The 26,717-nt window shown below is 42.6% G+C and overlaps 1 protein-coding gene and 1 long non-coding RNA gene across 6 annotated transcripts; one reads left to right on the plus strand and one right to left on the minus strand.

Moving 5' to 3' along the window:
- The first annotated feature begins 1,017 nt into the window (after positions 1-1,017).
- On the plus strand, positions 1,018-25,399 carry PLEKHS1 (pleckstrin homology domain containing S1). 5 transcript variants are annotated; one of them, XM_040486502.1, is made up of 13 exons: positions 1,018-1,289; positions 3,243-3,289; positions 11,646-11,734; positions 11,846-11,952; positions 12,572-12,706; positions 14,076-14,151; positions 15,010-15,129; positions 16,926-17,051; positions 18,088-18,194; positions 18,686-18,892; positions 19,592-19,693; positions 20,813-20,948; positions 21,079-21,250. In XM_040486502.1, exons 2-13 carry the CDS (start codon positions 3,262-3,264, stop codon positions 21,079-21,081), a joined length of 1,236 nt encoding a protein of 411 aa, XP_040342436.1. In that variant the 5' UTR covers positions 1,018-1,289; positions 3,243-3,261; the 3' UTR covers positions 21,082-21,250. The 5 variants fall into 5 exon arrangements, with proteins under 5 accessions (XP_040342436.1, XP_040342431.1, XP_040342432.1 ...); XM_040486497.1 differs by lacking the exon at positions 21,079-21,250 and adding an exon at positions 23,860-25,399 and having other exon boundaries at positions 1,019-1,289; XM_040486498.1 differs by lacking the exon at positions 21,079-21,250 and adding an exon at positions 23,860-25,399 and having other exon boundaries at positions 1,019-1,289; positions 15,013-15,129.
- LOC121037251 (uncharacterized) lies at positions 15,578-16,876 on the minus strand. The gene is made up of 2 exons (XR_005793673.1): positions 16,715-16,876; positions 15,578-16,160 (listed from the first exon to the last, which is right to left on the minus strand). It is a non-coding gene; the product is annotated as an uncharacterized LOC121037251 (long non-coding RNA).
- Positions 25,400-26,717: the final 1,318 nt, after the last annotated feature.

Below are 26,717 nucleotides of genomic sequence, written 5' to 3' on the forward strand. Positions count from 1 at the left end.
TTTTGTCTACACTATCACAAAGCCACCCACTCCCTGCAACTGCTCTATTTTTAAGATAATCAGTCAATCATTCTGTCTCCAAGCAGCACCTTCTACCTTTCCAGCCAACTGGTTCCATCTTTCTTCAAGTTCATCAGTGCTTCCTCCCTAGGAGTCCCCTTCTAGTCTCTTTCCTCCATATGTCCCTCTGATACCATGGTTCATCATTTGGGGCAGTCTTTCACAAATATCTTAACTTCCTTTGCTCCTTTGCTCCTTCATCTATCTGTGATGTCTCCCTGGCATAAAAAAAAAAAAAAAAAAAAAAAAAAGCATTAACTTGAAACAAAGCTTACTCCCCAACTCCCCCATTCTTCTCCTGAATAGCCAAATGCTATTACTAGAGAAAACCATACATCCGTCAGGCAGGTCTCTTGGCAAATTCAAGATCACCCATCTCAAGAGGCTCTCAACTCTCCCAGCATCAAGAAATACTTGTAGAGTGGGGAAATATCCATGGAAGGTGCTCTGGGAATTCTGAAATGAATGGACTGCGTGCAGGTAGAGAAACAAACAAAGAGACAAAGCTAATAGATGAGGGCAGAAGGGAACCAAATGGGAAGAGTAATTTGGAAGCAAAAGGAAGAGAAGATTTCAACAAGGCTTGACTGCCATTCCCTCTTGTGAGTAAAACTCTTATTTTTAAGACTCATTGGGGGGCTGTACAAGACAGCCTGTCTAGTTCCACCCTGTTGATGACAACTCTCTCATAGATGAAGAAGCAGATCATCCTGGAGATTGTTGGTGTGTGCAACTGTGCTGGAGAAGGCAGGCTTTCGTTTCTCATCTGGCACAAAGGAATCCTTCCTACTTTCCCCAGGAGGGCGTTGGGAGGAAATGGATTGGTGGGAAGCAAAAGGATTATTTCAGTAGTAATGACTGCAGGAGGTCAAGGCAAGGCTGAGGCTGTTCTCAATAAGAATCATTGTGACTAAAGACAACGGCTAGTGGGAATTTTTTTTCTTTGTTTGCTTTTATTTTTTGATGCTAGACAGCTGGAATGCCAAGGGCAGTTCTGTGCCAAGCCACAAAAAGCCTGAAAGCCCAGGACTTCCCCTCGGACAATAGCTTCCATTTTAACTGCGGGCAAGAGTAAAATCTGTCCTAAGATAGTTTAGGAACTTCCTGTTGGTTCACATTTCAAGCAGCTTGTATTTAATTTTCACCTTGCCACTCAGAGCTCAGAGTGAACAGGAGACCCAGGGACAGGGTACTTTGCTGAGAACTGACCAGCGACCGGCTGGCTGCCTGTAAGTACTGCTTGGTTTGAATGTTTTAGGTTCTCAAGGCTTCTGGTAATCTGAAATATTAACTGAGCAAAACTGCTGTTATGGGCTCTTGGTTCATAACTTTCTTGGATTGTATAGTCAGAAGGAAATAGGACCTCTTGATATCACACTCATCAAATCTCAAGTGACATTAAAATGAACAGGTTATAGACAAGGATAGTGGGTGTAGATTCTCTTGAATGGGATCAAAGAGATAAATCTGAGAGGCTTTTTTGTTCTGGGGTAATGACAAGAAATGCAAGCAGAACTACAAAAAGGTTTAATTTTTATTTTATTTTATTTTATTTTACTTGAGAGAGACAGAGAGAGAGAGAGAGGGTGCACAAGCAGGGGGAAGGGGCAGAGGGAGAGAGAGAGACTCTCAAGCAGGCTCCGTGCCCGACACAGAGCTTGATCTCACCACCCTGGGATCATGGCCTGAGCTGAAATCAAGAGTTGGACGCTCAGCCAACTGAGCCACCCAGATGCCCCAATTCTCCTTTTTTAAATAGAAAGAGAAGCAAAGTGGTTCAGACGGCAACTCTCAAGTTAGAATTCTGGGTCTGTTTCTTTTTAATTATGAGATCAAAGGCAAATTGCTTAGTCTCTCTATCTGTAGTCTCTATCTTAGTCTATCTCTAACAGTTTCTCTATCTGTAAAATGGGTATTGTACCATTATAAAACTAGTATAAGCTTTATAGTATTATGTATAAAAATATATGTGAAATCTATATGTTTTATATATAAAACACGTATGAAATTGAATGAGATTTCATATTTAGTGTATAATTTTGTTTATATAACATAAGCTTAGGCTTATTTTGCTTACGTGAGCAAAATTTATATAATAGGTTTCATATATATAATGGATTTCACATATGTATACATATACTGGTTTTAATATATATAATATGAAATATATTATGTATGAAATCCAGTATTTATAGACATACACACTTGAATCTTGAACAACATGGGGGTTAGAGGTGATGACCCCCCATGCAGTTAAAAATCCACATATAACTTTTGACTCCCCAAAACTTAACCACAAATAGCCTACTATTAACCAAAAGCCTTACTGATAACATAAAAAGTCAGTTAACACATATTTGAGTGTTATATGTTATTATATATAATACGCAAAGTATGTATCAAGGGCCCTTTGCCTCCCTCCCATTTTACCGGCACTGCCCGGGCACTGAAGTACTCAATGCTTTCTTCTGTTTTGAAAGTCTTACTAATTCAAGGTAAGAATTGATCACCGACACATTCCTAGTTTCGAAGATCTCACCTGCCCTGAGGCCCTTTACCCTGTAGGATCCCCCTTCTCTCACGGCCCCACGTTGGTCAAGGGATCACCAGCATAGCTGCCCAGGACAGGGCTCCACCTCTCAGAGTCAGTTTCACCACGTGGACCTCAGTCCCCAGAGTCAGGCAGACACCTGTGGCAGTTGAAGAACAGGGTCCCTGCTCTTCGGTTTTCCCCTGGAGAAAGCAAGTTCCTGGCATGGAGAAGCACTTATCTTATGCTTCCTCTTGGCTAGAAATGCTTTCTCAGCTGCATTTGGTCCATAGCATCCTGCCCTCTGCCCTGTTCTTGTCTCTTCTCCTCCGTGCTCCTTCCCCCATGGACTTTGTGGTCAGAGTCACTTATGGAGCAGGAGCAGAGAAGGCCCAGGGAACGTGGTCCCTTCAGTCATGCTAGCAACCCCTCCACAGACCTGTCCACTTGGTGAGCACAAGCAGCTTGAATATATCCTTGTAACTGTGGCTAGTGTCAGCCTTGGGAACAGAATGGAAAGTGGGGGGCTGATAACCTATCTCAGCAGCATTCCTGGGCACCATCCTGACACTGGATGTTTGAGTGGTTAATCAGGGAAGCACGCTGTTGTTTGAGGACTAACCGACATTTATTTAACTCTTCCTTTTGACAGAGGAGAACAGACAGCCATAATGGAACCCAAACCTCAGAAGAGTCCAGGTACCCAAGGAATATACTCTCTTAAGGAAAAACTTTATTGAAAATGACAAACAATTCTCATCAAGCTACCCAGGATACAGGAGATAGTTTTAGTGAGGATAATGGGTGGCATTCTGGGACAATGATTCATGGTATGGACAGTGTAGCAGAAGCTGCTGTGTTCAGCTAATTATTGTGTAAGCACTCACCTATCTAGAAATTTGACATTTTTTGACTTTTCATTAACCAGATGTTCCATCTGTTGCTTGGAGATGGTGCTGAAACAAACTATAGCCCAGAAGAGACCGAAGAATATTTCATAATTTAATAGGAAATTCTCCCTTGGAGAAACTGCCTAAATTGTTATTATAGGGGTAGCTTGAGGTGAATTATTCAAAGGTCCTTGTTCATGTTTACACAGTTCATTGCAGGTGGGTAGTTAGAAAAGCTGATTTAGGAGGAAATAATTTAGAAATCAAATGATCAAAGCACCTATCATTAGTAAGTCACTGTGCTTCATATTATAGAGGATATACAGAGTAAGTAATAGAGTCATTGCTCTCAATGAGTTTATAAATGTTGTTGGGAAGTTAAGATAAACACATGTGAGTAAGTGTGCTGAGAAGCTAAGATAAGCACAAACAATCGGGATATGATAGGAGTCATGAAAGTGAGTGTGAAACATTATGGGAATCTGAAAAAGAAAGGGCATACAAGTAGTTTTGGGAATCTGGAGAGGTTTTATGAGAAGGCATTTGGACCCTAAAAGTTGTATAGGGTTTTAAGAGAGATTGGTAAAGAGCACATCTCGGCAGAGAGGGATGGCATGAACAAAGCAATGAGTGGATTAGAGGCAGGATGTATCAGAGGGCAATGTGGATATAAAGTAGGACAGTGGAGAGTAAAGGATGAGACTGTGGAAATATGGCACTATATTGTACCAGACCTTGACCTCATTAGACCACCAATCCTTGAACAAGAGAATGGCATCATTAGATTTGCATTTTAGACTGGTCCTATTTTTTGAAATAGCCTTTTTCTTTTAATGTTTATTATTTACTTGTTTGTTTGTTTATTTATTTTGAGAGAGAGAGAGAGGAGGGTGGGGAGGGGCAGAGGGAGAGGGAGAGGGAGAGAGATGATCCCAAGCAGGCTTCACACTGCCAGTACAGAGCCCAACTTGGGGCTCGACCTCACGAACCATGAGATCATGACTTAAGCCAAAATCAGGAGTCGGATGCTTAATTGACAGAGCCATTCAGACACCCCTGAAATAGCTGTTTCCAGTAAAAATGACATACAATAAATTGCACATATTTAAAATGTACAATTTGTTAAGTTTTTATATGTGTATATGCCGTGGAAACCATTACGACAATCAAGATAATCTTCATCACTCCCAAAAGTTTTCTGTTATTGATTTTCAGTTTGATTCCATTATGTTCTGAACATATGCTTTGTAAACCTTGGATCCTTTCAGATTTATTGAGACTGGTTTTATGGCCCAGAACATGATCTGTCTTGGAAAATGTTGCATGTGCCCTTGAGAAAGGTGTGCATTGTGCTGTTGTTGAGTGTTCTATAAATATCAATCAGGTCAAGTTTGTTATTGATAGTGTTGTTCAAGTCCACTAAATCTTTATGATTTTCTGCTTATTTTTTCTATCAGTTATGGAGAGAGGGGTACTGAAATCTCTGACTATAATTGTGGATTTCTCTATTTCTCTGTGCAGTTCTAGCAGTTTTTGCCTCAAGTATGTTGAAAGTCTGTTATTAGGTACATAATTGTGTAGGATTATTATGTCCTTTTGGTTAATTGACCCCTTTATCATTATAAAAAGACATTTATCCCTGGTAATACTATTTTGCTATGCAATCTGATCTTACTATAGCCAGTCCAGCTTTGTTTTGACTGCTGTTGGCATGGTATATCCTTTTCCTGACCTTTTACTTATAACCTATTTGTGTCTTTGTGTTCGTTTTTTTAATGTTTATTTATTTATTTTGAGAGAGAGAGAGAGAAAGCGCACAAGCAGGGAGGGGCACAGAGAGAGAGATAGAGAGAATCCCAAGTAGTGTCTGTTCTGTCAGCACACAGCTCAGATGTGGGGCTCGAGTCCACTCCCATGAAGCATGAGATCTTGACCTGAGCCGAAATCAAGATTCAGACATTTAACCAACTGAGCCACCCAGGCACCCCATGTGTCTTTATATTTAAAATGTGTTTCTTGCGAGTACCATGCAGTTGGGTCTTGCTTTCTTATCCAATCTGACAGTCTCACCCTTTTAATTGAATTTTTTAGACCATTTACACTTAATGTGAATATTGATGTGATTGGGTTTGAGTCTATCATAGCATTGTTTTCTATTTGTCTCATTTTTTCTTTGTTCACCTTTTCCCTCTTTTTCATTGTTTTTTGAATTGAGTATTTTTATGATACTATTTATCTCCTTTCTTGGCTTATTAATTGTAACTGTTTTGTTATTTTAGTGGTCACACTAGGGCATATAGTATACATCTTTAACGTATCACAGTCTATCTTACTACAAATGATATTACACCAAACCACATATAATATAAGAATTTTATAAAAGTATACTTCCATTTTCCCCTCCTGGGCTTAATGCCTTTTACTTAATGAAATTGCATTTTACTTACACGTATGTTATAATCTTCACAGTATGTTGTTAGTATTTTGTTTGAACAGTCGGTTGAATTTTTAAATGTTTTAATTAATACAAAAACAAAATTCGTATATTTACCTTTGCAGTTACCATTCAGTGTTGTTCATTCATTCATATAAATTCAGATTTGCATCTGGTATCATTTCTTTCCACCCAGAGGGCTTCCTTTAAGCTTTCTTATAGTATAGGCCTCCTGTTTATGGATCTCTTTAGCTTTTGTATTATCTGAAAAATGTCTTGAAATTGCCTTTTTTTTTTTAAACATTTTATTTTATTTTTTGAGAGACAAAGAAAGACAGCGTGAGCAGGGGAGGAGCAGAGAGAGAGGGAGACACAGAATCTGAAGCAGGCTCCAGGCTCTGAGCTGTCAGCACAGAGCCCAATGCGGGACTCAAACCCACGAACGTGAGATCATGACCTGAGCTGAAGTAGGACACTCAATTGACGGAGCCACCCAGGTGCCCTGAGATTGCCTTTATTTGTCAAAGATATTTTTGCTGCATATAGAATTCTAGAATGACAGTGTTTTTCTTTCAGTACTTTAAATATTTGCTCCACTGTTTTTTTGCTCACATTATTTCTGATGAGAAATCTAATGTCTTTCGCATGTTTTTTTTTTTTTTTTTTCCTTCTGCATACATATTTTCCTTCCTTCTGGCTGATTTTAAGGTTATTTTCTTTATCACTAGTCTTGAACAATTTGATCACAACATGCCTTAGTAGAGTTTTTTTCATGTACCTTGTGTTTAGGGTTCCTGACCTGCTTGGATCTCTGGGTTTATAGTTTTCTTTAAATTTACACACTTTTCAGCATTCTGTCTTTAAATACGTTTTCTGTATCCCTAACCACTTAGGGATTTCATTACTTGTATAGCAGGTCACTTGAAATTGTCCCACAGTGAGGCACCTGCGTGGCCCAGTGGGTTAAGCATTTGACTCTTGATTTCGGTTCAGGTCGTGATCTCACAGATGGTGGGATCGAGCCCCGCATCAGGTTGTGCATTGACAGCATGGAACCTGCTTGGGATTTTCTCTCTCTCTCTCCCCCTCTCTCTCTTCCTCTCTCCCTCTGCCCCTCCCCCGCTCACTCATAAGAGTGCAATCTCTCTCTCTCAAAAGAAATAAAGTTAAAAAGATAAAGAAATTGTCCCACTGTGCATTGGTGCTCTTTTAACATTTTTTTTTATTCTTTTTTCTCTCTGCATCTGTGTTGATAGTTTCTCTTACTTTGTCTTCATGTGCACTAATCTGCTGTTACTCCTATTCAGTGTGTGTGTGTGTTTGTTTCTGAGACATTATGGTTTTCATCTTTTGAAGTTCACTTTAGATCTTTTTTATATCATCTGTGTCTCTACCTAACTCCTGGAATAGATTAAATACAGTAATAATAACTGTTTTTACAACTGTCTCTGCTAATTCGAACATCTGTGTCAGTTCTAGGCCCATTTCAATAATGTTCCTAATTATGGGTCACGGTTTCCTGCCTCTTTGCGTATTTGGTAGTCTTCAACTGGTTGCCAGACATCGAAATTTTTACCTTGCTGGGTGCTGCCTATTTTTGTATTTCTACAAATCTTGAGCTTTATTCTGGGATGCAGTTAAGTTTTTTGGAAACAATTTGATCCTTTTAAGACCTGCTTTTAGGGCACCTGGGTGGCTCAGTCGGTTAAGCATCTGACTCTTAATTTCGGCTCAGGTCATAATCTCACGGTTCATGAGTCCGAGCCCCATGTCCAGTTCTGCGCTGGCAGCTTGAAGCCTGCTTGGGATTCTCTGTCTCCCTCTCTCTCTCTCTGCCCCTCCCCTTCTCGTGCATGCACACTCTCTCTCCCTCCCTCTCTCTCTCAAAAATAAATAAATAAACTTTTTTTTTTTTTTTAAAGGCTAGCTTTTACGATTTGTCAGGTGGATCTGGAACAGTCCTCAGCCCAAAGATAATTATTCCATACTCTTGAATTCTTAAGAACCTTATGCATGTTTCTGTGATTCTTTCCATGTGCACCTCTTTCCTCTTTGGCACTCTGTCCCTGTGAACTCTAGTGCCTTAATTTCCCCTGAAGCCTTAGCTCTGTCTCCTCAACTCAGGAATTCACCCAATTCCACCTCAGTTCCCCTTTCCTGTGCTATAGCCTGGAAACTCTCTCAAGGGAGTGGTAGGGCCCACCTTGTTTGTTTCCCATCTCATAGGGATGAGTGATTTTATTGCCCATGCCAAGGGTCTTGAAAACCACTATTGTATATATTTTGTCTGGTAAACCCAGTCCCTGTTATTCCATCCTTGCCCCAAGTACTGAATCAGTCAGATTTGGTGTTTACTCTCAGGGATATGTCAAGAATGGATTTGAAAACGTCAAGACTGGAATTAGGGCACCAAACTGGACACTACAATGTACAGTGAAAAACCTATGAAGGTCTTGAAGGCATATGAATACATTGAAACATATGAAGGTCTTGAAGGCAGCAGTGGTGGGAACAGAACGATCGGGATAGATCCCAGAGGTGTTTGGGAAGTGAAAGTGAGCATGATTTAATCATTGAGTGGCCATAAGACTGATGGAAGGGTGACGGTTAAGGGGATTCAGAGGGTTCTAGGTGGGGAGGCTGGACAGGTGTTGGTAACACCACTTCATAAAAGGCACCTGGGGATAGAGTGATGTGAGAAAGAAGTTTATGGGAAATCCAGGGGAAGATGTTTAGGGGCAAAAATTGCATATACAGGGGTAAAAATACTGAAAATTTGTCCCATCAGTTTCCCACAGACTAGATTTTGCTGAAGACATCTCTGGCATGGTGTCTACCATATTTCTGTTTTCTGTATTTCCTACAAACTGGACCTAGAGGATGGGTGAGATTGTCCCACTGGTTTTTGTTGTTGTTGTTGTTGTTGTTGTTGTTGTTGTTGTTTGGCAAAGCTAATTAGTGGGTGGTCCTGTCCATTGGTTTTAAAATCAAACCCACTATATTGGCCTATGGCCTTCCAGGCCCAACTGAACTTGTCTCTAGCCTCGTCTTAGACCACTCTTAGAGTCCTCACTGGCTCATTATATTCCAGCCACTCAGTGCTCCTGTTCACTTCCTGGAACATCTCTCCCCTTTCCTGTCCCTGGGCCTTTGACTATGCTACTTCCTCTGCCTACCCAGCTCTTTGCACGCTTGGTTCCTTCTCATCCTCATAAAGGTTTCCCCTGACTCCTCTTCCTCAAGGGGCCTCCCTGCCTGGCTATTCTGTCTCATCACCCTGGTCATGCTCTCCAATGCACGTATCCCAACAGGCACTTACCTTGCTTGTTTTCGTTTCTTGTTTATCACCCACCTTCCACACGTGATAGGAAGCTCCATGAAGGCAGGGAATACAAGCAGAAGCCAGGTGGCATGAAAAGACCTCATCATTAAGTGTCTCTAGTAGCTCACTTTTAAGCCCAGAATCCTACTATGGACAAAAACCCCAGTACCCTTATTAACAATTAATGTCACCATGGCCAGAGTTTTTCTGTCACCATACCCTCTGAGTTTGCTTGAATGGGGCAGTGAGGCAGACGCATAATATTTCTGGACTTCACATACCTTAACCAGTAAATTGGCTGAATACTGATGGCTTCAGTACTGATGGCTTCGTAAACTCAGATTAAGATAGCCACATTGTTTACTGGGTTATTTTCCTCAGCTTCAGTTCTGGAGAAAACAGCACCGTTGCCAAGGTCAATGAACACCGTCAAGAGTTTTTGTGTCCTGGTAGTCGATGTGAATACTGGGGACAGACACCCTGGGAGTGACAAACTGGGCTACGTACTGATAGATACTTACTTTACTTTAAGGTTCTTATAATTGTATACGATGTTATTAGGGACTCCTAGGCCCAAATTTTTATAAAATACTGTATCTGTTGAACCTTTTAAATTTAATACAACCAAAGAGCACCTGTATTAGAGGCAGATGAGAGACTGGTTTATTCTGCAAACCATAAAGGCTAAAGTTTCCTCTGTTGTTGATAACAGCCCTACTGTGTGCCAGGCCCAGTACTGAGAGGTTTCCATGCATTAACTCCTTCAGTCCTCCCCACATATCTGTGAGGTCAGTACTATTGTCTCCATTTTACAGATAAGGAAGCAGGGAAAGTTAGGGATTCTAGGTGCTCTATCAATACTTGTTTAGTAAATAAATATGTGATTTTTGTCCATGGCCATACAATTTTAAAAAGGAGCCAGCCAAAACTTGTTTTTGCAATATTGCTGCATTCTGTTTTTCTTTTCCTTTTCCGTGTGTGTATGTGTGCATGTAAAGGGATGGAGGGTGGGGTGGGGAGCAGGCAGAGTTGCTACAGAGGAGGGGAAGGAAGCAAAGTGAGGACAGCTGCCTAGGAATTACTACATTCATGTAGTAATTTTGGCACAGTTGGAACAGCATCTGACTCTTAATCCTGGGGTCATGGGTTTGAGTCCTACGTTGGGTGTAGAGATTACTTAAATAAATAAGCCTTTTCTTTTAAGTTTATTTATTTTGAGAGAGACAGAGACAGTGCAAATCACGGAGGGGCAGAGAGAGAGAGTCCCAAGCAGGCTCCACACTGTCAGTGTAGAGCCTGACGCAGGGCTTGACCCCACGAAGCTGTGAGATCATGGGCTCAAACGCACGAAGCTGTGAGATCATGACCTGAACTGAAACCAAGAGTCAGACGCTTAACCGACTGAGCCACCCGGGCGCCCCATTAAATAAATAAACTTTTAAAAGAAAATGTTAAAAAAAAAAAAAAGAAATACTAAATTCTAGCATAATGTCCCCATCAGTTGTGCTACCTAATCCTGATTCTGTTTTCACTTAATTAAAAAGCTCTAACTCTTTAGTAAAGACGGTCTTTTATAAAACCATGGGCAAACTAGAACTACAGCCTGGAGGTGAAAGCAAAAAAAACTTTAATAACATGACATTTTTCTAAATAATGAAAGTAGTACATATATCTTGAAGACATTTTTGAAAATACAGGGGAAAAAAAACCCATCTACATTTCAATCCTTACAGAGAAGCAGTTAACATTTTGGAAACCTTTTGATGTAACCACCCTGCCACCTCATTTTCAAGAGCAGGTGTTTTTGGGGCGCCTGGGTGGCTCAGTCGGTTAAGCGTCCTACTTCAGCCAGGTCACGATCTCGCGGTCCGTGAGTTCGAGCCCCGCATCGGGCTCTGGGCTGATGGCTCAGAGCCCGGAGCCTGCTTCGTATTCTGTGTCTCCCTCTCTCTCTGCCCCTCCCCCGTTCATGCTCTGTCTCTCTCTGTCTCAAAAATAAATAAACGTTAAAAAAAAATTAAAAAAAAAAAAAAAGAGCAGGTGTTTTTGCTTCTGTTTACTAAGCCAAGGAGCAAGGCAGAATTATTCTGCTCCTGTGGCTGGTGCTCTGACAAGAATAGAGAAAAACCTTTGCTCACATCTGGAGAGCCAGAGGTGCACCCCAGAAATGAGGACCCGACATTAAGGAGCTTCTAAACGTCATCTGAAGGGAAGTCCTGGCTCTGGTCGAATAAGAATAATGCCCTCGGTCCTTTGGGCTCTTTGTTTTCCTGCTCTAGGATCGAAGTTCTTTTCCATAACTGAATAATTGGAAGACCTTTCCAGAGGGAAATAGCGTTTCCCAGTTGAAGCAGTTCTTTCCCAAAGTCTACAGGGAACAAACTGAGTCTGTTCACTTTCTTTTATTAGGCAAACAATTTACATTTTATTATGAAAATGAAGTCTGCAAACAAGATTACTTTATTAAATCACCACCTCCTCAGCTTTTCTTCTCTGCTGTAAGTATGCACCATGATCTAACAGGCCTCCCACTAGCTTCCTGAGCATTTTTCAAATCCCTTCTCTTCCTTGGAGATCCAACTAAGATGCAAAATGTTTTCATTTTTCAGTCTTCTTGGAAAAAGCGGTTTTTCATTCTGTCAAAGAGCGGGGGAAGGAGACTTCACGTCTCCTATTACAAAGACGAACATCGCCGAGGTTCCATTGAAATTGACCGGTGCGCATCCAGTCCGGAAAACGTGTATAACAACGAATACTAACACAGGGCATGCAAATTGAAACTTAAATCATTGACTGAAAGAACCAAAGCCTTCATGCTTACAATATTGGTTGCTGAAAAGAAGCTGAAATGAAGAACATCCTGAGTAAAACACAGCCACATACTTATTTCACGTTGTATATACCAGTTCATAAATTATTCATTAATAAGAATTTAGTTACAAAAGACTTTGATTTGCTTAACTTACGGATGAGGGAGAGCAGATCAAATCATCATTTCATAAACCCAAGATGGATTTTTAAAAAAGTATTGAGATTTGCTTTTTTTTTTTTTTGGCCTTCTCTTTAAGAAATTCGGTACAAAATGAAAATTAGGAAACATGATCGTTTGTAGAACAAAGAATTCAACAGAAATAAGAATTTTTGAATTAAATGTGAGGCTGAACCAAGTATTTGCAATCAGTAATGAGCCAGATCTAAACTTATTTTGTAACATTATTGGACAATTTCCAAGACATTGATCAAGCAGACCTAAATTTTATTCAGTTTGCATCTTAATATAAAACAGTAGTCATTGTGCTTGAATCTGTGTAATACTTTGTGTCTATATCTAACAGAAACTCCAGTGTAGAAGTTGGCATAAGTAGCCATGAAAAAATGCAATCTGTATGTAAGATGTTCAAATGCCACCCTGATGAGGTGATGTCCATCAGAACCACTAACAGGGAATATTTCCTCATTGGCCATGACAGGTAAGTAGCAAGATAACACAGTGTTTCCTGTGTGCGCAATAAAAAGTGGACAAGCAGACAAAATATCTCAAACCAATAACCAATAAACAGACTTTGAACAGAAATCCATGGCCACCCCCTGCAACACCATCATTAGTGTTCATTATTGGGTAGTGTTCATTATTTGTTGAAACATCTCAGAAAGTGACCGTATTCATTCCCTAGGGCTTCTATAACAAAGTACCACAAACTGAATGTCTTAGAACAACAGATACATATTGTCTCACCGTTCTGGAGGCCAGGCATCTGAAATCAGGGTGTCACAGGGCCACGTTCCTTCTGAAGGCTCTAGGGAAGGTCTGTTCTAGGCCTTTCTCCTGGCCTCTGGTATTTCCTTGGCTTGCAACAGCAGAACTACAACGTTCACACAGCATTCTCCCTGTGAGCGTGTCTCTGCATCCAAACTTTTTATAAGGACGCTTGTCATAACGAATTAGGAGGCCAGTATAACCTCATCTTCACCAATGACATCTACAATAACCCAACCCAATTTCCAGATAAGGTCACATTCTGAGGTCCTGGGGATCGACGCTTCAACAGATGAATTTTGAGGGGACGCAAGTCAACCCACACCCCCATCCCCATCACCCCAGTTGCTTTTCACATAAGAGAACCCAATACACAAACATCTGTACAAGCTACATGTTAGGGAGGGGCCATGTTCATCCCTGAAGAAGTCTTCGGTTTTTAAGGGGGGCTCCCAGTGCAAGCAGAGGTGCCTAACGGATCCTTTGTAGATGATTGGCTGCTTGACAGAGAGGCCAAGGCCAGGGGAGGAAGCTGGGCAGAGGAGGCACAGAACGCTCACACCGAAGTATGAAGGGCCTTGATCTGCTGCAGATTAAGCCCAAGGCGAACAGCCTTCTTTTTCACATTGTCATGAAAGTCAGTAGAAAAGTTGTGATTTATATAAATTCATTCAAACACAGGCTTCATAAACACACGCATCCCCCAAAGGGAGGCACACCTGGGTAGCTATACAAAAAAATGGTGCTGACGGGTTAAGGGGCTCGCTTATGAACACAAAAGAAATCAGTGTCAAAGCCAAAAGGTCCCAACCCTATGATCACTACTGTTATTTTCGACTGTTCTTCCCATTTCTCTGAGCTTTCCTCGCAGAGGCGGCAGGAAGATTAATTCTAGTGTGCAAGTGTGGAGGTGGTGAGGAGCCAGTGGGTCATTGAAGCTACTTCGGGAAAAATCTTTATTTCCCTGGTACCTGCTCCCACTGCCTGTTCCAACCTTAATAAAAGAACCTTTTTCTGGTTCAAAAGGAGCACAGGTGCTATTGTTGCCACACGCCAACTGAAAAGTTTATTCCTATCAACAGGGAGAAGATTAAAGACTGGGTCTCCTTCATGTTATCATTTTGCTGGGACGCCAAAGCAGCACGCCAGAACACAGAGGTGACTCTACATTGCCGATAAAATAACAGGGCACCTGAACACAGCCTCTGTCACAAGGAAACAATGGTAGCTTTTGCTTTTCCTCCTGAGCAACTGGCACTAATACAAGGAAAAAATAAGTGAGAAAATGTACATCCTTGTTATTTTTGTGATGAACAATAGGAAAAAACACTTCCGTGTTTTGCAAGAGACCTAAAATGCAGACCCTTCAAATTTTCATTATGGGGTCGGAGGAGTGAAATGCACTTTTTTAAGCGTAGCTAAGACTACAGCAGTTCCCATCATTGTTATTCAAGGTGCATAACAGCTGCCTTTTTCAGTGAGTAAGTCTAGGCTGGTGTCTGTACAAAGGCTCTTCATATCTCTTGCGTTTTCAGTGGAATCTCTCTTTAATGTAAGGGCTAGTAGCTTTAGGTTTTTAATTTACTTCCCGAGAACCTTCGCTGATTCACACAAGTCCTTTATGAGGGTAGACCTTTATAAATGAAACTCAGTGTATAGGTATCATTTTGACATGTTTTCTCCAAGTTGTTCTGTGCCCACAGCAAGGGCAGAGGCCGTGGAGGAAGGAAAGCGAGGTGTGTCTATGGTAGACCCAAATGACCAGAAAATAGTGGCACAGGGTCAAAAAGACAGGTTGAGGGAAATTCAGGACATCGGAAGCCCAGGCTGAGAGTCCTCAAGGGCTTGGAAACAGGAGAGAGCTATGATCACCTTGTATCTTGGTGCGAGAAGGCTGGCTGGGGGGATAAATGTTAGCGGAAAAGAGTGAAGGCGGGAAGCCCAGCGACGAGGCTGTTGCTTCGGTCCAGGTAAGACATGGATTGTGCCCTGATTGCAATATTCCTCTTTCATAAGCAGGAGAAATTCCCCCTGGGTGGTAAAAGGCCTTCTTCAGACCCCAGTCCTCTCCTTGGTCCTTCCAGCGCATCAGAGGCTGTCAGCCCCACCCCATCAAGAAATAGTCTTCCAGACATGGTAATCAGACTTCCATCTGTCTGTCTGTCTGTCTGTCTCTCTCTCTCTCTCTCTCTCTCTCTCGACGCCTTGCCTGGGAGTCTGCTGATGCTTCCAAAGTATTACCCATGTATTTGACAGCTTCCTCTAAGCCTAACCCACCATCATGATCTTAGCCTTAGTGTTTATCCTATATTTAGTCTGTTTCTTATATCACAAATGAGCCTTCCTGCTTGCCCTGCCTACCTTGAAATGTATTCATTCATTTTGGGTGCGCCTCACCATGCATCTGGGTATGTTGGGCAGAGAACCCTCCAGCTAAACAGAAGCCTGGCTGGCAACCTTTTCCTTCCTTTCACACAAAGGGTGCGGATTACCTCTGTAAAAAAGATTCCCAACACACCACTCGGTCTCCTGCCATACCGTCTCTATTTCTGGGGTAAAACCAAGGTTCTCATTCATCTTTTTCATTTACCCAGATCGATCTTGCTTCCTCTTAAGTGTGTGTGTGTGTGTGTGCGCACGCGTGTGTGTGTGTGTGTGTGTGTGTGTGTGTGTGTGACTTCATTTCTAATGAAACCCATTTGAGGAAAACAACACATCTGGCTCTTGAAAGTGATTTGTGATTGTGCTCTCAGCTCTCTTGGATTCGGTCTTCCCAACTTTGGATTAACGGACCGAGCGGTTGGGTTGTTTTTTTTATCTCCTGCCGTGGATACCATTTCGTCCGTTAGAGATGTAACCATTGACTTTCCCTTCTCCCTGGGTGCCAAGCACATCTTAATATAGCATAACCTGCTGTTTTATCTAGTTGGGAGCTCTCCAACTATGTTAAAAGCTTTCTTACCCCCTGCTTTTCGAAAGATAACGTTACTGGTCGTCTTGCCTTTTCACACTTTGCATTCGAATTCGGAGATTTTTCAGTCAGCTCCAGTTAAGAGTACCATCTACCTTGTTGGGTTTTGTGGTGGTGATGATGGTTGTCATTGTCGTTGTTGTGGGAACCGTTCTTCACCCCCAGCTCAGCACGGTCCGGCTTCATGATCTTGGCACTAGAAAAATGGACACCATTGAAAACATTTTGTTTTTAAAATCACTTCCCTTCAAGGACTTCCTAGAAAACTTTCAAGTTCTTTTCAAAACCCTTGCTCATAGGCATTGTTCTTGGAAGAATTAAGTTGTACTTGTAACAATTTTCCTGCCATGCAAAGCAGCTGCTTTAGTAGAGGGAGGATCTTGTATCCACTGGGGAGGGAAGGTGGTGGTTGCTTAAACCTACATTACCTTGTAGACTGTAATTCATATGATCACATGACCAACACTAGCAAATTGCATTGCTATGGAAACAATAGAAGTGTGTGAGCAGAACACAAAAGAGGAATATTGAGCAGGAAGAGGAAAGGTGTGGTGCCCTGACCGTGGGCTGATTATCTTCTCAGGTGGCCCCGGGGGGAAAACTAGTATATGGGAGTGGGGGGACTCAGTGGCAGTCCTTAGTGCCTTAGAATATACCCTCCCCCACCGCCCGCCCCTGAGAGAACTGCTTGTTCTAAGTTACAGGTCCCAATGGTAGAGAACAGCCTGAATTATGGGCTTGTGTTTTTACCTCATCAAGGTGACCCAGACTCAGGAGGCGAGTTCAAGTCGTGTGGACTTCCGCATGTAACCTTGGGAAATGTTCTGATCTTCTCAACTTAATTCATCTAATATGGCTTCCCAGAAAGCATGTGGTTTAATTCTGTCTCTTGCAAAAAAAAAAAAAAAAAAAAGAGAGAGAGAGAGAGAATAGAATTAATTGTCTTCCTCTCTTTATTCAGCATTTAATGGAAAACAATTCTCCAGGACTCAGACAAGCTCATCTGCCACATGATTTCTTGTCAGAGACTACTGAAGAGACCGAAGAAGAGAGTCATTATATTAGTCCTCAAAGTATTCTTTTACAGGTAACCCCTTCCATCCACTAATCCTTCCTTCCTTGTACGGATATTTGCCGGGTCCCTGCTGCGTGCTGTTCCTGGGGCAGGAGGCTGGGCTCGGTGGTGAATCAGGCACAGGTGATGTGCTCACGGTGCTGACCCTTGAAAAGAAGGAGGCCTCGATACAAGACAGAAAGGGCTCTGTGCTGAAGAGAGATGCTGATAAATGCCTGGAGTGCATGAGGGAAGGGAAGCGGGGAGGTGATTTCCAGACAGAAAGAAAAGGCCATTAAAAAAATACTCCCCCCGCCAAAAGTAAGTACAAAACTATGCAGTGACAGTTCAGAGAAGGAGGAGATTGGTGTTGGCTGAGGTGGTCGGAGGGGGCTGCGGGACCTCATAAGGCCCAAACACAGCTTCATCGGGCCAGAGAGGAAAGGGGGGGCTCCAGGTGACGCAAGTGGCCTGAAAGCTGGCTCTGGAAGAGCACCATTTGTAGGTGAGCAGCAGGGAAGACCGGCTTGGCTGGAAAGAATTTTTCCAAATATGGGTTAATGATTCAACTGCCAGGCAGGCGCTTAAAAGCCCTGAGGGTTTTTGAGCAACCAGTCCCCCAAATGCCTTAGTAGTGAGGGGCTAGCCGAGAGCCTCCCAAGGGCAATGTCTTTTCTAGGACTTCCGCAGCCCCTTGACGCAAGTTGGCTCGCCTGTGAGCACGGTGGCCTGAGGCCAGCTTTGACCCAGCCGGGTGACCCGTCTCTACAGCAGCACCAGTCGGGAGAAAGAGTGCATATCATTAAGTTGCCTAGTGACGAAACGGAAAAATAAATAGCAATTTAGTCCAATAAAACACCGTATCGGAAACACGGGGAATCCAGGAGGAGAAAACAGACTTTGAGTCAGTCAGAAGCTTTCCCAGTTCAGCCTCCTAGCATGAGCACCATTGCTCATCCGGCGGTGGATGTACTGACCCGTTGAGGGCCCAGAGCCATCACGTAAGGGATAAAAAGGTACCCGTTTATTGGTAGACTTGCATCCTTACACTTATCCCTCTTGTTTGTAGTTGGATAGTCTTATTGCTTCCAATGATCCTGGTCAACCTGCTGAACCTGATAGTCCAGAACAGTTCTCGGAGACAAATGAACATCATTACATGCCAATGAAATCCTGGTACGTAAAACTGTCATGTTCTTAAAATTGATTCCGGCTAATGTACTCTTATAGAACAACCACTGTTGATATAGTCATTCAAAAACATCACCAGAGACCAAATTCAACACATTATTCCGCAATCTCAAAAAAAGAAGTGAGAATGCTTTCTCAACTCACCGAAATGCTTTCACTACCCATGTAGTGACCCCCTCGGGTCATTTTCTGTCTCCTGGGGAACTTATTTTCTATTCTGAATTGATGTCTCATCCTCACTTCTGTCCTTCAAGCCCTTCCAATGGAAAGGGTTATTTTGACTCCATATCCATTTTCAGAAGGGAAGTTTGTTGGATTTGATTCTAACTGTGGCTGTGATTCTGAGGGCTGGGCATACTTGAAGACCTTGTTAGTTTTCACATGGCTCCTAGCTACTGAAATCCGATTCACCCACCAAAGAAAGTTGTAAATAAACACGGTGACAAAGGGTATTGTATTAACTTCTGATTTTCTAGTTTTTTCAGAGAGACATCCCACAAGTCTGCTGATAGCAAAGAGGGATCCCAGGCCCTTCCAGAGATCCAGAACGGGGGGCTTCACTTGCAAGAACAAGGCTCACAAAGTGACTCCTGTCTTCCACCTGCCAATATGGAAGCACAGACCATGAATGACAAAAAGGGGTTGGCCTCACTTACTGTTGTGCAATTATCCATACTAATCAAGTAAAGTTCTATTTTCTAAAACTATGCGCCCTTAGAGCAATGCAGCCTTCCTTTTTAACTCAGAATTCAAGTTTAAATGGTTCCTAAAAATCTTCAAGTTGACCAAATATCCGACTAGCTTCCCTTTCTTACCGATGTGGTGGCCAAGGACAGTGAGTAACAGAGCTGGAAGCAAAGCAGTCCCCTGGGCTGTGGGTAGCATTTCCAAATATTTCTAAAAATTATCCCTTGGCTAGTCTTTCGGGCCCTGGAACTCTGGATCACGCTGACCTGGGTAGCATGTCACCCAACGTCTATGGTTAAAATTATGGGCAAGTTGCATGAGGTTTGGTTATAGAATAAGAGGGGAAGATTTAGGTTTTAAGTGATGTCAAGGGCATTTGATGAAATTGTTCTCAGTTTTAAGTCTTTCCAGTATATTCTTCTATGGAATCATTTACAGTGGAGAAATAAGCAGACTGGTGTGATATATAATCAGTTTAGTCCATTTTTTGTTCTTTTCCCATTGTCTGCCATCCATTAGCACATCCCAAGAGGGGTGCGGGAGGGCATTAATGAGTAACTTAAATTCATATTCTCCCAATGTCTTGGACAATTTTTAACTGGGAAATACCATCCTAGAGGTAGGAAGTAAAGTCTACTCGGAATGTCCAGCTCAGAGCTGCCTGAGGTGACTTTTATAAACATCTTATCTCGTAGTAACATCCCTGATGAAAGCCAAGTGGAGAAACTGAATGTGTTCCTTTCTCCTTCTGACGTCATAAATTATCTTAGTCTCATGGAAGCTGCAGGACGGATATGGTAGGTTGGAGATTTGAGGGTTCTTGATTATAAATGGGGTTGGGAGATAGGCAGACAACGATTATATCCTGAAACTGTATGTGGCAAAACCGATCAGACAGCTTGGACTGTTGAATTGTTCTCACAAAAGATCTTTGGTTGAGGCAAAAATGAAGGTATTGCTGTGTAAGAGGATCAGCTGGGAAGTGGGTTGGTAGTGGAGTACCCAAAAGTCCAGTACCCATTTCTGATTTTTGGAAGGTAAAGAAGAGCCGGAAGGAATAGGTATGGTCCAAGGAAATCATTCCCAATCAATGAGCGATGACTGTTTGATAAACGGATGAAGTAATGAAGTTAGTGAAGTCAACAAGAATCTAGGGTCTAAAACAAATGGTCACACCAAGGTCTGAGGCTTCGAGACGCCTGTTGGTCTGGGATAGACACAAAAGAGAGAATCTTCCTAAAATCAGCACCGTTTAATTTGATTCTAAATTCTTTTAAAAACTTCATAGTTTATTCTGAAGGAAGATTACATTTTCACAAGGGGAGAAAGTCCTTTAACGTAAAAGGCTTATTCGTTCTATAAGAGGGCAGTAAACAACTCTTCCACTTTTCCAAATTTCCCACCATCTAAGAGGCTCACTAGAGAGTCACTAGATAGTCACTGTGTAATCATCATGTGCTCACTTTCAATAAGCACTTATTAAACTCCTTCTGTTTACTTGGAGTTATATGGGTCTAAAAAAATTTTTTTTTTGAAGGTAGCACTCTACTTCTGGGGTCTCATAGCCTGGTGAAAAAAAAAAACAGCCACATAAACAAGCAAACATAAAATGCACTGTACTTAAATATACAATAAATGGGTGCTCGCCTAGTGCAATAGAAGTCAGGGATGGGGGGATTAATTAAAGGAAGAGGAATGTAGGAGGACCATTAGAGGTGGTATGATTAGAGTTGGTGTTGGAGGGCAGGTCCAACAGCGGTGACAGACGAAAGAATATTCAAGCAGAAAATGCAGTTTGTCTACTTCAGACGGGGTGTAACATAGCTGAAGAAGCTGGTGATGGTAATGAGGGAACCCCAGTCTGTGTCCTGCGAGCACAATCTCACACTCGTGTTGAACGCTGTGTTCCATTGCAGTGTGGCTCAGTGGCAAGGCCCCCCGCACCTGGGATGTTTATTTTTTCACGGAGATCACATCTTGGCTGTGAATGACCTGATGCCCCAGGGCCTGGAGGAGGCTTCCTTGTTTCTCAGTCGGTCTGTCCAGAAGGAGGTGAGTCCTGCTGACCAGCTCTGGCCAAGAATAAGATCAAGGTCTTGGGTGGAGCCTGAACGGTTCATGTAAATACATGCAAATAACAGACTGTGACTGTAGAACCCTTTCAAAATTCTTTCATATAAAGTGATATTTGGAGAGGGCTCCAGATTAAGAGACTGAGCATCGGGGTCCAGGACCTCAGATACACAGCATGATGTGGTAGAAAGGGTTTACAATGGAATCGCATTGGCTCAGGATTTGCGTTGCATCACCTTAAGTCAATTTGTGCCTCATCTCTCTCTTCTGCAAAATTGGGGGTAAGGATGATACAAGTTGTTGGAGAATTAAATGTGATAATATGTGTAACATGCTTACACACGTGACTGGCACCTAGTAGGTACTCATAGAGTTATCTGTGCTTTTACTTCTCCGATTGGCTGGGGAACATTGGCCAGGTTCAGCTTTACACACTTCAGTCCCCTCATCTCCGAAACTGACCTAGCTGTACCTTCCTCACTGAGTTATTGTAAGAAGTAAACAAAACATGCGAGCGTGTACAAACTATGTATGTTTTTAAAGGGCTAGCCGTGGTTCTGCCTGTGCGTATAGTCTCCCTGTGGTAAATTCCCTCCCTGGCCTGTGTTTATTTCTTACGTGACCTTGGGAAAATCACGTTCTTCTCTTGGCGTCAGCTTTTTCTCTCTACAGGAAGATAGTTGGTTTTCAAACTGTGCTTCTTGGGTCCCTAAGCGACAGGAACTTGAGGAAGAGGTAAAGAAGGGGACAATATGTAAGACTTCAATGAGAGCAATCTACGTTTATCATTTATGTTTTTTGGATGTTGGCTCTGTTAGCTCTCCTTGAAGAAACATTTCCTTGTCTTGAAATCCTAAAAACTGAGGTACCTGGGTGGCTCAGTTGGTTGGGCACCCGCCTCTTGATTTTGGCTCAGGTCATGATCCCAGGGTCGTGGGATCGAGCCCCATGTTGGGCTCTGCACTGGGCATGGAACCTGTTTGAGATTCTGTCTCTCTCTTCCTCTGCCCCTCTTCCCAATTGCGCTCGCTTTCTCTCTCTCTCTGCTCTAAAACAATCCTAGTGATAAGTAAAATTAAGTTTTTTAAAACTCCTGAAAACTGCTGTGCTAGGTGATCTCTCAAATTTCTTTCAGCTCTGAGGGTTTCTGATTACATAGGTCTTATCTCTCCTGCCTGACAAAATTACCCCATGCTATTCCCATTACCTCTATGGGAAAAGCAGCCAAGGATGAGTGAGTTGCCAAAGATACATAAGTAGTCATGGAACAAGGACTCATTCTCATTCATTCACTCACTCGCCATTTGTGAACATCTCCTTTAGTACTGAGCTAAGTCCTAGAGCTACAAAAATGGCCTCAGCCTAGGCTTGGGGAGCTCACATAGTATGGATCAAACAGGCATGTCGTGTGCTGGTTACAATAAGGTGTATGCCCTAGGATGTGGACAGAAGGCCAGTGAAGCAGAAAGAAAGGAGTAAATCTATCTGAGGAAGTCTAGGAAGGTGTCTCAGAGAAGGTAGTGTCTGGCTCGGGTTTTGAAGACCAGGTAGGAGTTTGTGTGGTGGAAGAGAAGTAGATTTCAGGGGCTCAGTCCAACGATCAGGTAATTCTAATATATTTCCGTTGCCAAAAACCCACCCTGAGGCCACGTGCCCTGTACAGTCTTCCAAGTCCTTCCAGAAGTTACCAAAAGATACTCTGACCTCCAAGGTCCAGGCATCAGCTCCAAAGCCAAAAAAGGATTTTTACCTGGACCCAGGAGTTTCACCTGGGCAACGTTGGCTGCAGTATATCAAGACTGCCTTTCTGGACAGTGGAATCGTGTATGTGGGAGGGGACGATAGCATTTCTCCTGGGCTGAGTCGGCCTGCGCCTTCCTACTGGAGAACAGTCAGATGCTATGGAGAAACACGAGGTGCTCACCCAAATGGTTATGTGGAAGACAAAAACTTCTATTCCCACCCCACCATTCCTGACTATTGTTTATATTAAAATGAATGTCCAGGGGCGCCTGGGTGGCGCAGTCGGTTAAGCGTCCGACTTCAGCCAGGTCACGATCTCGCGGTCCGTGAGTTCGAGCCCCGCGTCGGGCTCTGGGCTGACGGCTCGGAGCCTGGAGCCCGTTTCCGATTCTGTGTCTCCCTCTCTCTCTGCCCCTCGCCCGTTCATGCTCTGTCTCTCTCTGTCCCAAAAATAAATAAAACGTTGAAAAAAAATTTTTTTTTAAATAAAAAAAAAATAAATAAATAAATAAATAAAATGAATGTCCAATTCTTCAAAAAAATTCAAATAGCTGGTCCCCGGAAGGGAAGAGAATGTTGGAAGAGGGGAGATGTGGAACCACAGGAGGGGCAGGCCATTTGTTCTAGAGCATTCGGACCAATCAGATTTACTTTCCCTCCTGTTGGGCTACAGTTGAGAGACAAGGAGGTCGGCTTGGGGACGGGGTAGGGACAATGTGAGAGTTTGAAAGGAGGGGAGAAGAGGTGTGTGTAAAAAAAGAAGAAGAAGAAGGAGATGCTAGATTACAGGGCAAACCCATCAAACTTCAATTTCCCCCTGATCTTGTCAGGGGCTGGTTTTGTCTGGTTTCATCTGGATCCTCTAGTTTCAAGAGGCTTTTACTTCCTGGTACAACTGGGCCCATCTGGGATCATCAGTGTTCTCTGGAATCTTCCCTAAAGGCTCAGGCCAGTGGCTGCCAGGGAATAAAAATCCATCTTCCACCTAAGTATGCAGGTCACCCTGGCTTCCTCTGGCCCAGATGTTATGGTTCATTGTAGGATTTTCTTCCAAACCAGTTTCCAAGGGTGCTAATGAGGACAGACCAAGAGCAAACAATGAAGGAAAATCTTTCCTCACTTCATTTCCTTCTTACTTGTGTTTTAGAAAATAAAACTCACCATCGGCCGGATCCCAAATTCAGAGAAATTCCATGCTGTCGCCTGTACGTGCCCCTTAAAATACAAAGGTGTTGTACCTTGTCGACTGGGTGAGTCTAGACTGGAGAAGACCCTGAAGAGGAGTCCAGCCATTAAAAAGGGTCAACACCAACGAACTGGAGAGTCACATGCCAGGACCCACTGCTGAGGAGCAAGGGTGGGCCCTAGACTCTGCTGGGGCCCTGCCTCTCCCTCTCACCCCCGTGTGAGATAACGCACATCAGCACACCTCTCCGATTTTCCGTACCTACCCCTTAACGGCGGGGAAAACTATCACCTCTCCGGCTATTCATCAGGGATGCTGAGAGGGTCCAGGGGGATAATGACTGTGGAACGCAGAGAAAATGTAAGGCCTTGTTAGCTCAGACGTCCCACACACCACAGAGATTATTAAGTCCCTCATCTGAAATGCACTGTGTGTTCTCTGAGGTCATGGTCCGCACAATCCCTTCTTTGTTAGGGAACATACAGTTGGAAACGCTCATTCCAGGAAGGCAAGATTCCCGAGAGACGTGATACCATATCAGCCTTCCCAAACACCTCCCCCTATTCATCACACCCACCCATGGTCCAAAATGCTGAGGCAGGGTGGCCCCTTGGCTTCAATAATCATCTGGTTTTCTTAAAGACCCAGAAACTATTCTAGAAGTTGAAGCGGTTTTAGGTCGCATACAGCAAAGGTCTGTTTTCTCTACAAGTAATAAGGCAACAACGTAGCACTTCTACGTTTGAAAGGTCGTAACTGATTGGCGCATTAACTAATTGATCCTACAAGGCCAAAAACGTCAAATCTTTTTTCATAAGTAGGAAGACAAAGGCAGCGAAAGGACTAATCGAATCCGGGAACGTTCGAGCAAAAGGAGGCTTCAGAAAATATATCTCACTATGCTGTCATTTTTGTGCAGGAAGACGTCAAGGCCCCAAACGTTTAATACAAACAAACAAAACAGAAGCAGACTCATACATACAGCGAACAAAATGGTGGCTGCAGAGTGGAGGTGATGGGGGGGACAGGCAAAGTAGGTGAAGGAGATTAAGAGGTACAACCCTCCAGTTATAAAACAGGGAATGAAAAATCCAGCATGGGGAATATAGTCAATAACATTGCAATAACATTGCATGATGTCAGATGGTGACTCCATTTATGTGGTAAGCATGGCATAATGTATAGAACTGTTGAATCACTAGGTTGGACACCTGAAACTCATATAACATGCTATGTTTTAAAAAATAATAATAGTAACAATATACTTCCTTTGTAGTTCCCAGTTTCATAGCTGTTTAGTGACAGACCAAGAATCTAAAACCAGCTCTGAGAAACAGATGTCCTGCTCCTCACTTTGTATTTGGATTTAGGTTTGAAAAGACCTTGTGCAGATAGAAGAAACATTCAAATACAGTTCATTTTCTGTTTTCCAGATTGTACAGAACATACACAAATTTTTAGTTTACTGTTCCTTTTTTTAAAAAAATGTTTTAATTCTTATTATTTTTGAGAGGGAGACAGAGACAGAGAGCAAGCAGGGGAGGGGCAGAGAGAGAGGGAGACCCAGCATTGAAAGCAGGCTCCAGGCTCTGAGCTGTCAGCACAGAACCCAACGTGGGGCTCGAACTCACAAGCTGTGAGATCGAGACCTGAGTGGAAGCCGGACGCTTAACCAATTGAGCCACCCAGGTGCCCCTTACTGTTTCTTTTTTAAAGCTGGATTGAAGTTAAGACTTTGCCTTTTTTCTAGCCTTATTAAAATGTAATTGACATATAGCACTGTATCAGTTTAAGGTGTGCAACATAATGTACAACCTTATGCAACCTCCTGTTTCTACTTCCCCGAAATTTGTGCTACAGAACTACTCACACAAATATACAAAAATGATTTTTTAATGCTCACTGTAGCATTGTCTGTAATAATACAAAACTTCTTCAGGGAATGCTTCATTGGGATGACTTCATGTAATTCAAAACTCTGCAGGTGTTAACTGTTCGGCATGTGCAGTCATGGAAAGATGTTCACAATATAGTAAGAATGAAAGAAGCAAGTTGCAGAACAGTAGGCATAACATTGTCCCATTTTCGCAAAACTATAGTATTGGTATTCGTGTATATGTATGTGCGTGTACACAACTTTCCCAGCTCTAATAAAAAATACCTACCTTGAAGGCTTGTTATGAGGTTTTTTTGTTTTTTTTTTAATTTTTTTTCAACATTTATTTATTTTTGGGACAGAGAGAGACAGAGCACGAACGGGGGAGGGGCAGAGAGAGAGGGAGACACAGAACCGGAAACAGGCTCCAGGCTCCGAGCCATCAGCCCAGAGCCCGACGCGGGGTTCGAACTCACGGACCGCGAGATCGTGACCTGGCTGAAGTCGGACGCTCAACCGACTGCGCCACCCAGGCGCCCCTATGAGGTTTAAATGGGTGACATTCGTACAGCACCTAGCTCACTGCCTGATAGGTCGTGAGCACTCAGTCAGTGTTAGGTCTGCTGCTGCTTTGATAATGCCTTTTTGTTCAGTCTCGATGAACTTAGATCTAGTTCTTAATAAGAACCATCTCTGAGAAGTAGGACCAAGATTGGCCATGTGGGGGAGGCATTTCTGTAACGTTTGAATTTTTTTTTTTTTTTTTTTTTTTTGCAGTGAGCATGTCACTTTTATTAAAAACAAAATAGAAGTGTGGAAAATAAATAAATTTTATATATTTACATAAATTTATGTTTATTAGATAAATATATACTTATATGAGCATATTTTTTTGCATGAGCCTGTCACTTTTATTAAAAACAATAGAAGTGTGGAAAATAAA

Source organism: Herpailurus yagouaroundi, unplaced genomic scaffold (genome assembly GCF_014898765.1).
Source record: "Herpailurus yagouaroundi ecotype Mexico unplaced genomic scaffold, PumYag 163, whole genome shotgun sequence".
NCBI classification, from domain to species: Eukaryota; Metazoa; Chordata; class Mammalia; order Carnivora; family Felidae; genus Herpailurus; species Herpailurus yagouaroundi.

Bases quoted from the DNA above. Each gene is read 5' to 3' on its own strand.
- PLEKHS1 (XM_040486497.1), top strand. From the start codon at position 3,262: ATGGAACCCAAACCTCAGAAGAGTCCAG. The intron at 18,893-19,591 runs GTAAAGTTCTAT...CTTATCTCGTAG, and splicing joins CAATTATCCATACTAATCAA to TAACATCCCTGATGAAAGCC. The intron at 19,694-20,812 runs GTAGGTTGGAGA...GTTCCATTGCAG, and splicing joins GAAGCTGCAGGACGGATATG to TGTGGCTCAGTGGCAAGGCC.